The sequence below is a fragment of the Sorex fumeus genome, unplaced genomic scaffold (genome assembly GCF_029834395.1).
Source record: "Sorex fumeus unplaced genomic scaffold, SorFum_2.1 ptg000028l, whole genome shotgun sequence".
In the NCBI taxonomy this organism is placed as follows: Eukaryota; Metazoa; Chordata; class Mammalia; order Eulipotyphla; family Soricidae; genus Sorex; species Sorex fumeus.
Genome location: NW_026606085.1, coordinates 2,610,336 through 2,623,211, shown reverse-complemented (window position 1 = coordinate 2,623,211; position 12,876 = coordinate 2,610,336). Strand labels below are relative to the sequence as shown.

The 12,876-nt window shown below is 47.3% G+C and overlaps 1 protein-coding gene across 1 annotated transcript in view; it reads right to left on the bottom strand.

The window, feature by feature from the left end:
- The window catches only part of NUP88 (nucleoporin 88), a 48,500-nt gene extending 36,150 nt beyond the window's left edge, over nucleotides 1-12,350 (bottom strand). The window contains exons 1-3 of the mRNA XM_056115257.1: nucleotides 12,010-12,350; nucleotides 7,753-7,922; nucleotides 4,085-4,210 (exon numbers count right to left, since the gene is read on the bottom strand). Coding sequence (XP_055971232.1) covers nucleotides 4,085-4,210; nucleotides 7,753-7,922; nucleotides 12,010-12,312 — 599 coding nt within the window. The 5' untranslated portion in view covers nucleotides 12,313-12,350. The remainder of the gene's footprint in view (nucleotides 1-4,084; nucleotides 4,211-7,752; nucleotides 7,923-12,009) is intronic.
- Nucleotides 12,351-12,876: the final 526 nt, after the last annotated feature.

Here is a 12,876-nt window from a genome sequence, read left to right as displayed (position 1 = left end):
TCTCCGCACACCTGAAGGTACTGGCAGAGGGACAAAGCCACGCGGGTTCCGGGGCCGAGACCTCCAAGCCTACTCGAATTGGAGTCGAGCATCTTCCACCCAGATCCTCCAAATTCCAGTAGGCGGGGGTCACACCCACCACCTGGCCCCCTGGCGCCGTGTAATCCCATCAGCGGCCAAGACTCAGAGACTATAAAATCCAGATCCCGGACGAGAGCAGTGCAGTCTCTGCCCCCGCGCCTCGGTGTTCCTTCCCGGAGTCCCTTGGAGGGGAGCGGGTTGAGCTTTCCTCCCCGCCCCGGCCAGGGCTACGGCAGCCGGAGACCTCCAGGACCAGCCACCACCATGCTGAGACCACTCTCCGCACACCTGAAGGTACTGGCAGAGGGACAAAGCCACGCGGGTTCCGGGGCCGAGACCTCCAAGCCTACTCGAATTGGAGTCGAGCATCTTCCACCCAGATCCTCCAAATTCCAGTAGGCGGGGGTCACACCCACCACCTGGCCCCCTGGCGCCGTGTAATCCCATCAGCGGCCAAGACTCAGAGACTATAAAATCCAGATCCCGGACGAGAGCAGTGCAGTCTCTGCCCCCGCGCCTCGGTGTTCCTTCCCGGAGTCCCTTGGAGGGGAGCGGGTTGAGCTTTCCTCCCCGCCCCGGCCAGGGCTACGGCAGCCGGAGACCTCCAGGACCAGCCACCACCATGCTGAGACCACTCTCCGCACACCTGAAGGTACTGGCAGAGGGACAAAGCCACGCGGGTTCCGGGGCCGAGACCTCCAAGCCTACTCGAATTGGAGTCGAGCATCTTCCACCCAGATCCTCCAAATTCCAGTAGGCGGGGGTCACACCCACCACCTGGCCCCCTGGCGCCGTGTAATCCCATCAGCGGCCAAGACTCAGAGACTATAAAATCCAGATCCCGGACGAGAGCAGTGCAGTCTCTGCCCCCGCGCCTCGGTGTTCCTTCCCGGAGTCCCTTGGAGGGGAGCGGGTTGAGCTTTCCTCCCCGCCCCGGCCAGGGCTACGGCAGCCGGAGACCTCCAGGACCAGCCACCACCATGCTGAGACCACTCTCCGCACACCTGAAGGTACTGGCAGAGGGACAAAGCCACGCGGGTTCCGGGGCCGAGACCTCCAAGCCTACTCGAATTGGAGTCGAGCATCTTCCACCCAGATCCTCCAAATTCCAGTAGGCGGGGGTCACACCCACCACCTGGCCCCCTGGCGCCGTGTAATCCCATCAGCGGCCAAGACTCAGAGACTATAAAATCCAGATCCCGGACGAGAGCAGTGCAGTCTCTGCCCCCGCGCCTCGGTGTTCCTTCCCGGAGTCCCTTGGAGGGGAGCGGGTTGAGCTTTCCTCCCCGCCCCGGCCAGGGCTACGGCAGCCGGAGACCTCCAGGACCAGCCACCACCATGCTGAGACCACTCTCCGCACACCTGAAGGTACTGGCAGAGGGACAAAGCCACGCGGGTTCCGGGGCCGAGACCTCCAAGCCTACTCGAATTGGAGTCGAGCATCTTCCACCCAGATCCTCCAAATTCCAGTAGGCGGGGGTCACACCCACCACCTGGCCCCCTGGCGCCGTGTAATCCCATCAGCGGCCAAGACTCAGAGACTATAAAATCCAGATCCCGGACGAGAGCAGTGCAGTCTCTGCCCCCGCGCCTCGGTGTTCCTTCCCGGAGTCCCTTGGAGGGGAGCGGGTTGAGCTTTCCTCCCCGCCCCGGCCAGGGCTACGGCAGCCGGAGACCTCCAGGACCAGCCACCACCATGCTGAGACCACTCTCCGCACACCTGAAGGTACTGGCAGAGGGACAAAGCCACGCGGGTTCCGGGGCCGAGACCTCCAAGCCTACTCGAATTGGAGTCGAGCATCTTCCACCCAGATCCTCCAAATTCCAGTAGGCGGGGGTCACACCCACCACCTGGCCCCCTGGCGCCGTGTAATCCCATCAGCGGCCAAGACTCAGAGACTATAAAATCCAGATCCCGGACGAGAGCAGTGCAGTCTCTGCCCCCGCGCCTCGGTGTTCCTTCCCGGAGTCCCTTGGAGGGGAGCGGGTTGAGCTTTCCTCCCCGCCCCGGCCAGGGCTACGGCAGCCGGAGACCTCCAGGACCAGCCACCACCATGCTGAGACCACTCTCCGCACACCTGAAGGTACTGGCAGAGGGACAAAGCCACGCGGGTTCCGGGGCCGAGACCTCCAAGCCTACTCGAATTGGAGTCGAGCATCTTCCACCCAGATCCTCCAAATTCCAGTAGGCGGGGGTCACACCCACCACCTGGCCCCCTGGCGCCGTGTAATCCCATCAGCGGCCAAGACTCAGAGACTATAAAATCCAGATCCCGGACGAGAGCAGTGCAGTCTCTGCCCCCGCGCCTCGGTGTTCCTTCCCGGAGTCCCTTGGAGGGGAGCGGGTTGAGCTTTCCTCCCCGCCCCGGCCAGGGCTACGGCAGCCGGAGACCTCCAGGACCAGCCACCACCATGCTGAGACCACTCTCCGCACACCTGAAGGTACTGGCAGAGGGACAAAGCCACGCGGGTTCCGGGGCCGAGACCTCCAAGCCTACTCGAATTGGAGTCGAGCATCTTCCACCCAGATCCTCCAAATTCCAGTAGGCGGGGGTCACACCCACCACCTGGCCCCCTGGCGCCGTGTAATCCCATCAGCGGCCAAGACTCAGAGACTATAAAATCCAGATCCCGGACGAGAGCAGTGCAGTCTCTGCCCCCGCGCCTCGGTGTTCCTTCCCGGAGTCCCTTGGAGGGGAGCGGGTTGAGCTTTCCTCCCCGCCCCGGCCAGGGCTACGGCAGCCGGAGACCTCCAGGACCAGCCACCACCATGCTGAGACCACTCTCCGCACACCTGAAGGTACTGGCAGAGGGACAAAGCCACGCGGGTTCCGGGGCCGAGACCTCCAAGCCTACTCGAATTGGAGTCGAGCATCTTCCACCCAGATCCTCCAAATTCCAGTAGGCGGGGGTCACACCCACCACCTGGCCCCCTGGCGCCGTGTAATCCCATCAGCGGCCAAGACTCAGAGACTATAAAATCCAGATCCCGGAACCGCGCGGCCGCATTCGCGGCCGCGCGACATCTTATTATCTCATTCCTACTTTGGACAAACTTGCAGGCTGTCGAATGTAGCCTGCCCACAGGGCAGAGTCTGGCAAACTCCCCGTGGCCTACCAAATATGCCAAATACCAGTAACAATGATGGGTCTCATTCTCCTAAAGAGCCCTGAATATAATCTCAGGGCTAGGATGAAAGAGACGTTACTGGGGCCTGCTCGAGGCAATCGACGATTAACAGGATGATGAAATGAAATGAAATGAAAATGATAATGGAATAAATTCAATTAAAAAATTCTTAGTGGGGCGCCAGCTCAGTAGTAGAGGACATGTCTTGCATGTGTGAGACCCTGGATTCTATGCCGGGTAAAACAAAAAAAGAAAACAAAAAATAACAAGTCATAGTACAAAGGTTAAGGTGCTTCCCTTGCACACAGCTTACTCTGGTTTGTTTCCCACGTGGTCCCCTGAGATTTGCCAGGAGTCTCCTCTGAGCACAGAGCCAGGAGTAGCCTCCAGAACTGGCAGATGTGGTCCAACAAACCCCTTTCCACACTCCACCAAAGAAACCTGGTATAATACTAATTCTGGGGCTCAAGCAATAGTATATGGGCAGAGCTCTTACCTTGCATATAGCATACCCAAGTTCAATCCCAGGCACCCATATGATCCCCCAAGACTGACAGGAGTGATCCCTGATCATAAAACCTGAAGTAAGTCCTAGGCACATCTGTGTGTGGACAAAGAAAAAAAACCAAACCAAAACAAAATGATCTCTTTTGACTCTTAGAGGACACGGAAGAGGGCTGTTAGGTGGCAAATAGAATCTTCCTACTCACAAAAGTATTTAAAAAAAAGTAACTTTTCTTATGGGTGGAGGAAAATAAGACACTCTGATGCTTCCAATGTGTGGTGTTAGAACATGCGCATAAAACCCTATCATTAACAGTACTATAAAGAACAGAAACTTTTAAAAATTGGAAGAAAATAAATAAATCTTACCTTATTACATTGTCTGACATTAGTAACACTATGTGGGGATCCAACATTTCACTTGGATACCAGGCAGCATGCTTTAGCGTCAGAGAGGTGGAACTGGTAAAAAATCTCTCAGCAATAGGAATAGTACTAAAACAAAAACAACAATTATCTAAAACATTTTGTTAAAGTTTAATAAAATCCTAAAGAAAATGCCATCATAACACTCTGCTCACTTTTCCGTCAAATTTCTTTTCTCCTTTTTGGGTTTTGGTTTTCTTTCACTATGGAAACTCCTTGTGACCAAGAAGATAGTCATTCTGGGGATGAATTCAACTATTCCCCCTGCTGATAATACCAATAAAGCTCTTTCTCTAACCCCATCACCATGTCTGTCAATTGATTAGACCCCAAGCAGCAATGGAACCAAGCCTTCATAGTTACATGACTCTGAGTCAAGTTGATATTGCCTTTCAACTCAACTCTGTGTTTATCATTCCTCTGCCTCTTTGCCTGGTTAAACTCCCCCCCCCCCCCCCCTCTACATTCAGGGATCAATCCTGGCAAAACTCTGGAAACCATATATGGTACCAGGAACCAAACCCAAGTTGGCTACATGCAAGGCAAGCACCTTACCTATTGTAATATCTCTCCATTTCCCCAATTTCTTTCTTGTTTTTTGTTTGGGTGCCACACAAAGCAATGCTCAGGGGTTACTCCTCACTCTGTACTCAGGAATTACACCTGACAGTGCTCAGGGGACCATACGGGAAACGGGAGATGGAACTTGAATTTGGCTGCAAGCAAGACAAGGCCCTTCTCACTGTAGTATCTCTCCAGTCCTTCCCTCAATTTCTTTTAAGTTTTGCTAACACTCAAAGCATCTATTCAACTAACATCCAACAGTCAAAATTTTTAAAAAATGAAGATACTCAAAATTTGAGTATCTATAGTGCATTACATAAATAATTTTTTTTATAAGAACCAGGTTTTATTGTGGTGGGTGGGATGGGGCGCTTGAGGGCTGGGGTGGGGAACAGGGACTGGAAGGCACAACTCCAAGGCTCTCAGGAGTGCAGTGCTCGCCACTTATCCAGAGGCCCACGGTTGGGGATGTATTTGACCACAGCCATCTGGGATGAGCTGCTTCTCCACTACCATGTTACAAATAATTTTAAATACAGTATTGTATTTCTTTTTGTAACCCTGTAAGGAACTACAATGGCAGACACTACTATTCCCATTATAAAAGTGAGTACAGAGTGATAGTACAACAGGTACGGCATTTGCCTAGCATGCAGTGGACCCGGGTTCAATCCTCAGCATCCCATACTGTCCCCTTGAGCACCACCAGAAGCAATTCCTGACTGCAAGGCCAGGAATAACTCCTGAGCATCAGCAGGTGTGACCTGAAAAGAAAAAAAAAAAAGAAAAGAAAAAGAAAAAGGAAAAAAAGAGTACATTTAGAAAGGATATGTTTAAAACAGACTGGGCTTAGAAAGCTGGAGAAAGAATATAGCTGGAGAGAGAGGACAGCATGCAGCTGACCAGAATGAAATATCCAACACCATACATGGTCCACCAGTCACACTCAGGGATCCCTGAGTGCTAAGCACCAGCAGCTATGACCCCTTGTACCCCCAGCAAGAAGGAAAGTTAAAAAGTAAACTTAAATTTATGAGCAAATTTTTGGAAATGTGGCTTAAGTGGCAGATTGCATGCATAACTTGTGCATGTTAAATCTCAAGCAAAACATGGCCCCATAAGTACTAAAAGGTATGGCCCTGACAACAAATTAAAAAAAAATTATATATATATATGAAAAACTATTAAAGCTCAGGCTGTCCAGGGCAACACAGATGGGGGCAAGTGAATCTCACCACCCACTCCAAAAGAGCCCCAGCAGCCAAAACCTTCAAAATTCTATCACCTCCAAGCTCCCTGCTAATCTCCACAGGCTCGGACAAACCTGATCCATGAGTGAATCTGCCAAACACCTTGGGTATGTGGGACTTGTGACCAAATCTCAGGCTTGCACAGAGACCTCCTCCCATCTCCCTGTGCTTCTGGTAGCCTGGCAGTCATGCCTACAAACTGAGTCTGGCTCCATTTAAGCTCATTAATGGCCATGATCCAGAGACTCACAAGTAAACCTCGGAAAAGAAAGAGAGCAACATGCCACAGAGATGCCACCAGAACCTAAAGTCACCATCTTGTTAAAAATTTATTCTGGCTATATCACCCTATTTAAAATGTTAGAATTCCTGCAGCATGTGGCTGCATTCTTTGTCGTGTGACATCTTATACTCCATACAATGGGTTAATGGCGCCAGAGTGACACAATTTTCACACTTTCCTCTAAGTAAACATTTTTGGATCATCTTTAGCAGATTATTTATAACAAGCAATATGAAACAAATTATTATGTTCTGTTTTGGGGGAAGCTTTGGGAATCAGGGTGGAATAATTTGAAATATGGTGGTGTGAAGGTGTAATGGTGGTGGAACTGGTGTTGGAATACTGAATGCAATCAATTATTGTGAACAACTTTAAAGGCCCTCCCGTTGATCATCGATTTGCTCGAGCGGGCCCAGTAACGTCTCCATTGGAGACTTTGTTGTTACTGTGTCTGGCATATCGAATACATCACGGGTAGCTTGCCAGGCTCTGCCGAGCGGGCGAGATACTCTCGGTAGCTTGCCGGGCTCTCCGAGGGGGCGGAGGAATCGAACTCGGGTCGGCCATGTTGGCTGCGTGCAAGGCAAACGCCCTACCGCTGTGCTATCGCTGAACAACTTTATAAAAATAAAATTTTTTTTTTAAAAAAAGGCTCAGTCTTCACCCAGGAAATTGGCCTGCAACTCAACCTAAGATGTGTAACCCTGATTTCATCTATCTGTAAAAGCCCATATTCTCTCCTGAGGGTTCTTCCCCTCCCCGACCTCTCTCTCTCTCTCTCTCTCTCTCTCTCTCTCTCTCTCTCTCTCTCTCTCTCGTTTCTCTATTTCTTTATTCTTTATTACTACTATTATTAATGGTTTTTGCAGCACACCTAGAGATGCTCGGGAGTTACTCCAGACTCTGAGCTCAAGAATTACTCCTGGCAGTGATCAGGGGAGCTATGAGACGCCAAAAAAAATGGAACCTGGGTCCACATGTGCAAGGTCAAGGGCTCTACCCACTATACTATCTCTTTACCCTCTCCAATTTCTTTAAATAAAACTCTTTTATTTGAAAACTAGTAACAACAACAGTGATTTTTTAAAAAAGATCTGTTCTTTAAAAATCTTATTTCTGTGGCTAGAAAGATAGTACACTGGGCAGGGCATTTGCCTTGCACATGGCTGAGCCTGGTTTGATCCCTGCCATCCCATATGATTCCCAAGCACCCCTAGGAGTGATCCCTGAATGCAGAACCAAGAGTAACCACTGAGCATTTGGAGGTTTGGGACAAACTCTCCCCACACAATCTTATTTTTTCTTACCTGAAAACAATGACCTGACCTCCATGAATACAGCAAAAAAGTAAAACATAAGCAGCCAATTTATTGAAGTACTTCTGAATAAGAATATTTCTGAAGTACTTTTATTATTCTAACAGAAACATACCTTAAGAACCACCAACTGATCTTGGATAATTTTGTGTATGTTACAAAATATACAGATAAATACTAAATGGAAATACAACTTACCTACAATTCACTGTTGATTTTCCCCCTTCAAATTCAGAATTCTTCCCCCATCTTTTAGGTAATTCTAATATCATAAGTCCTTTCATTCCCAAAAGTGCTATATGGTGTTGTGTTGGACTTAACAGGACTTGATAGATTTCAAACAGAGGTGGATTTATGCAAAGCAATCTCTGGAAATTAAAGTAAAATGGTTAAAATATTCAGTTCAAGGTAAATAATATTTGACAGTTACTTTTCTTGAAAACAACATTTTTAGTTTTTTTTATAATTGCGATAATGAAGCATCCTGGATAAGTACTAAAACCTGTAGTGAAATAATTTTTAACCATGTAGAATGGAATGTTAGGGATTGGAATGACAGTACCGTGGGCAGGTCGCTTGCCTTGCACATAAATGTGCTGGGTCCAAACGTGGCACCCCAAATAGACTCCTAGTCCACCAGCAGTAAGCCTGAGCACTACCAGGTGTGGCCATCAAAAAAAAAATTGAATAAATAAGTATTATGTAATGTTAAGTTTGCTCTTCATGCTCGTGCACTTTGAATATGTACCTCATTTGCTTGTCTCTCAACGTTGCTGTGCTTGTATGCTCACTCTTTCAAGTTCATATACCCTCTTGTATCCCTTTCTTTCTCCCTCCCTCTTATCTAAGTTTCATAAAAAAAAAACTATCTTGTTTCACTTTAAAAAAATAGTAAAATGAACTATTAAAATGCATGCAATAGATCTATTCTGATAAACACTGAATATAATTTCCTTTGCATGGTTAAGATGCAGTCAGGTAATTCTGGGCCAATTCTGTATCATTTCCCACTTATAATTTACACCCTGATCAGACTAACTTTGATAATGCTTTATAACGTTCTGTCTTTGCACAACTCTTCCTGCAACGCCCTTATTTTCCCTTTTCAGCTCACCAATGACATATTTTTAAATTTTGTTTGTTTACTGGGACATACACCCTGTGCTCAGGGCTTACTCCTGATTGTGTTCAGAAACCATGCCTAACATATGTGAATATATGTGGTGCTGGTAATTAATCCAAGGTCGAATATTTGCAAGGCAAATCCCTTAACCTCTGTACTACCTTTCTGGGCACTCAACAACATATTCTTAAGAGATTTACCCTCTTTGCACTTTACCAATAAAAGATACTTGATGTGTTGGCAAGTGTTAATCTTTTCTGAATTTTATCCCAATATTTTTCTGTAGCATACTCTGGATAATACTATTCCTATTGCACTATTGCTCCTATTATACAATTAAGAATTACTTGAGACCTGTTCTTTGTCTTTTAAGTCTTAGCATAATATACAGCCATAATGATAACTCACAATATGTTTTATTCAATAAATGAGGAACTCAAAAGTATTAAGTGATAATTAGTGTTACATTAAAATCCTATAAGGTAGGGGGCCAGAAAGAGTACAGAAGGCAAGGAGTATGCCTGGCACACAGTCAACTGGGTCTGATCCCTAGCACCATATATGGTTCCCTGAACACTGCCTGGAATGATCCCTCAGCACAGAGCCAGGAGTAAGCCCTGAGCACTGCCAAGTGTGGGCCCTCAAAAAACAAATAAACAAACAAAACACAAAAAATATAAAGTATAACGTGCTATTTTAGGGGGCTCTGATAAGCTTTATCTAAGAAACGTCTGCCCTAAAAAAAAAAACCAAAAAAACACTTCTATTAAAATTATCTGCCATAGAGGGGAACTGGGCCACTGGTGCTGGGAAATGTACACTGGTGGAGGGATGGGTATTGGAATACTGTACGACTGAAACCTAATCCTGAAAATCTTTGTAAGGGTCTATCTCACAGGGATTCAATAATAATATCTTAAAAAAATAACAAAACACTTGTATTTGTATTTCCCACTTGTTTTCTCATAACCATTTTCTTTATGCGTTCAGAAATACTGAAACTGCAGTATAGAGAATCACCTTAAGCCAAAATATTTTTAGAAAGTGGGTTCTGAATTTTATATTGTTAGCTGGTTTGTTTGTGGCTTGTTTTTAGCTGCCCTCCACTGATTTTGATCTGTTTTCCTTTCTTCTGTCAGTGGCCTCAAGCTGCATTATCTTTCTACTTTGACAGCGTATCTCATATATGTGAATATACCCATAACCATGAGTATATAGATCATGATCACGACCATCCTGTTATTCATCGATTGCTTCGAGCAGGCCCCAGTAACGTCTCCTTCGTCCTAGCCCTGGGATAGTGCCATATTCAAGGCTCTTTAGGAGAATGAGACCCATCATTATATAGATATTGATACATAAAATTACATATGGATATATGAACATATCAATCATAGATCACTAGTAATAATCATAGAATATAGTTTTTGTTTTGAAAGTTGCTGCTTTGTTGAATAACACAGTTGAAGCTCATTCTAGGCTGTTGTATATCTGAGTTTTTTAAATTCTGGAGGACTGAAAATCATTCAGTCACCAATTTTTACTGAAAGTTTATGCATTACAGAGCTCTGTGAAGCACTGTATAAAAATAAGTATGGTAGACACATACCCTGCCCTTATTTTTTTTTCCTGTTTTCTCATTTTGGGCCATACCCAGTGATACTTGGGGTTATTCTTGGCTCTGCATTCAGGAATTACTCCTGGTGGTGGGTACCATATGGGATGCTGGAGATCAAACATCCCAGATTGGCCACATGCAATCTCATGCGCTGTATATCTCTTAGACCGCAACATAGTCCCTGCCTTGAAGCTCAGTATAGAAAAATAAGACAAACTTAATCGCATTGTGCCATATGCAGCACTACAAGCCCTATTGTGATCATTATTTCTATGAGCTAAAATCTAAAATTTTACAGTAAACAGATTTTAATTCTTGTTTGTTTTTGTTTTGCAGGGCCAGGAACACAAGCCACATACAAAGCTGTGCTCAGTCACTGAAACACATACCCCCCGGTCCAGATTCATTTTCATTTTTCATTTCATCATCCTGTTAATCGTCGATTGCCTCGAGCAGGCCCCAGTAACGTCTCTTTCATCCTAGCCCTGAGATTATATTCACGGCTCTTTAGGAGAATGAGACCCATCATTCTTACTGGTATTTGGCATATTTGGTACGCCACGGGGAGTTTGCCAGACTCTGCCCTGTGGGCAGGCTACATTCGATAGCCTGCAAGTTTGTCCAAAGTAGGAATGAGATAATAAGATGTCATAAAAAAAAAAAAACAGATTAACAGACTTTAAGACCTTAAGCCTCTTCTTTTCCAGGGCTCCCTAGCATGGCTAGGGGGCCACGGCAGCCAAACCCAGTGGAGGTATCATCACCCCCACAAGGTGATGATACCTGCTGGGATCTAGTTCAATTCAAAACCTCTCCCATGTGAGAGGCAGAGTGAGATCAAGGCTTGTCACCCCACCACAACAGCTTCCAGGCCTGCACCAAATCACCTGGCTGAGCACTAAAGGAAGTGACCCCCCCCCCCACCGTCCGGCTGAGCGTAGCCCCTCTTAAAAAGAAGAAAGAAAAATTATCTATCTTATCTATAGGTATCAGTCGATATATATTTGTCACCAACAAGAATCAAAACAATGTCACATACACTTCATGCACTGCAATCTTGAAAAGAATCAGCTGATTAGAAACACTTCCAGAAGAAGTCTGATCACAGCAAGTGGAAATTATTTTCTGATCACACTCACTTTCACGCTCTGCTGGATCATCAGAAACAAGAACTCCTTAATACTGTGGGTATGATCCAACTTTCCAAAAGTTCAAAGAAAGAATGAACACATCAGGTCGGAAACGTAGCGCTCTATAATGTATATACCTGACACCACTCTGAGTTCACAAAAATCCAGGCAGCAAGTTAAGAGTCTACGTCATCTCGGACATGCCGCTTCCATCACTCGAGAAGAGCAACTGTGTCCTCCTTAACCCCTCTGAGGTCTGACTTCTCGCAGGGCTCCTGCGTATTTTGCTGATTATGCCCTGGCCCTTCCCTGCCTTCCAGGCAAGAGAACTGAAGAGCCCTGACAGCGTGGGATACTGTGACAGTGCCTGACAGTATCGGCGCAAACATTCGTTTTAGGAATGAAATTCGAAGAAAGGCTTCAGATCGCAAGAGGGCGTGCTAAAGCGGCACGAAAAGAATGAAAAACTGAGCACACCTGCCAGAAAAGAAACCAAAAAAAAACAGGAAAAGAAACAAAAGGGAAAACACAACATCCACCAAACAGCTGCGACGTGATCATTTCCAAGATCAGCAGAGCGGTACCTGGTACTGGGATAGAGAAGGTTCCTCACAGCCGCCACTGAGGCTCCGCAGGCGAACGACCAAGAAGGCGCTGCCTTCTCCGTCCCACAAGAAAAGCTCACCGCCGAGGCCCAGCACCAGATTTCTCGTCATTATTTGGGGCGGCAGTGGGGACGACGAAAGCAATGAGGAGGAAACAGATTTCTCGGCCTCCGTTGGGCTCTGGTTTTTCAGTCCCTCCCGAAGCTGCGAAAACACGGCGTGGTTAGGAAGCCAGGTCTGCCACAGCTCACGGTCGCCCGCAGGACTCTCGGCAGCCGCCATCTTTGCTCAACTGCTCGCCTCAGTCCAGTTGCTCAGCCCGCCGCGGAGCGCAGCCAATCCACGATCAGTCGTTCTCTTCCCCAACCAATCAACGAGAAAGAAAACCGGAAGCACGAGGTTAGCGCTAGGGGCGGGGGACGGCAAGGCCAACCTGTAAGGCAGGGTGAAGAGTTCAACGTTTGGTCAGAGAAGAGTTAAACCTTTGGCCCGACGAAGCCAAAGGGGCCAGAGGCGAGGCCAGCAAACCAGTTTAGAGAAAGCTTTGGTCTGTGAAAGTCTGCTACTGCCTGGAAGAAAGCCGTTGGTAAACCAGACGAACAAAACATACCCCTAGACCTTCTCGGGCTGAGATAGCTCAAACGGTAGGTCCTGAGGGCACCGCAGGGTCCCCACGGTTGGCAAAACAACAGTTTACGTCCCCTAATCTAGGTTCGGTTTTCCTTACAAATGTCTCTACTTCAGTCGTCCCTCCCATATCTGTCCCCGGTGGAGCCGAACCGTATAAACAGAAGTCCAATTCACGGTTCCTAGCCGTAGGCGCTCTCGGCTCCCGGAAACTACAAC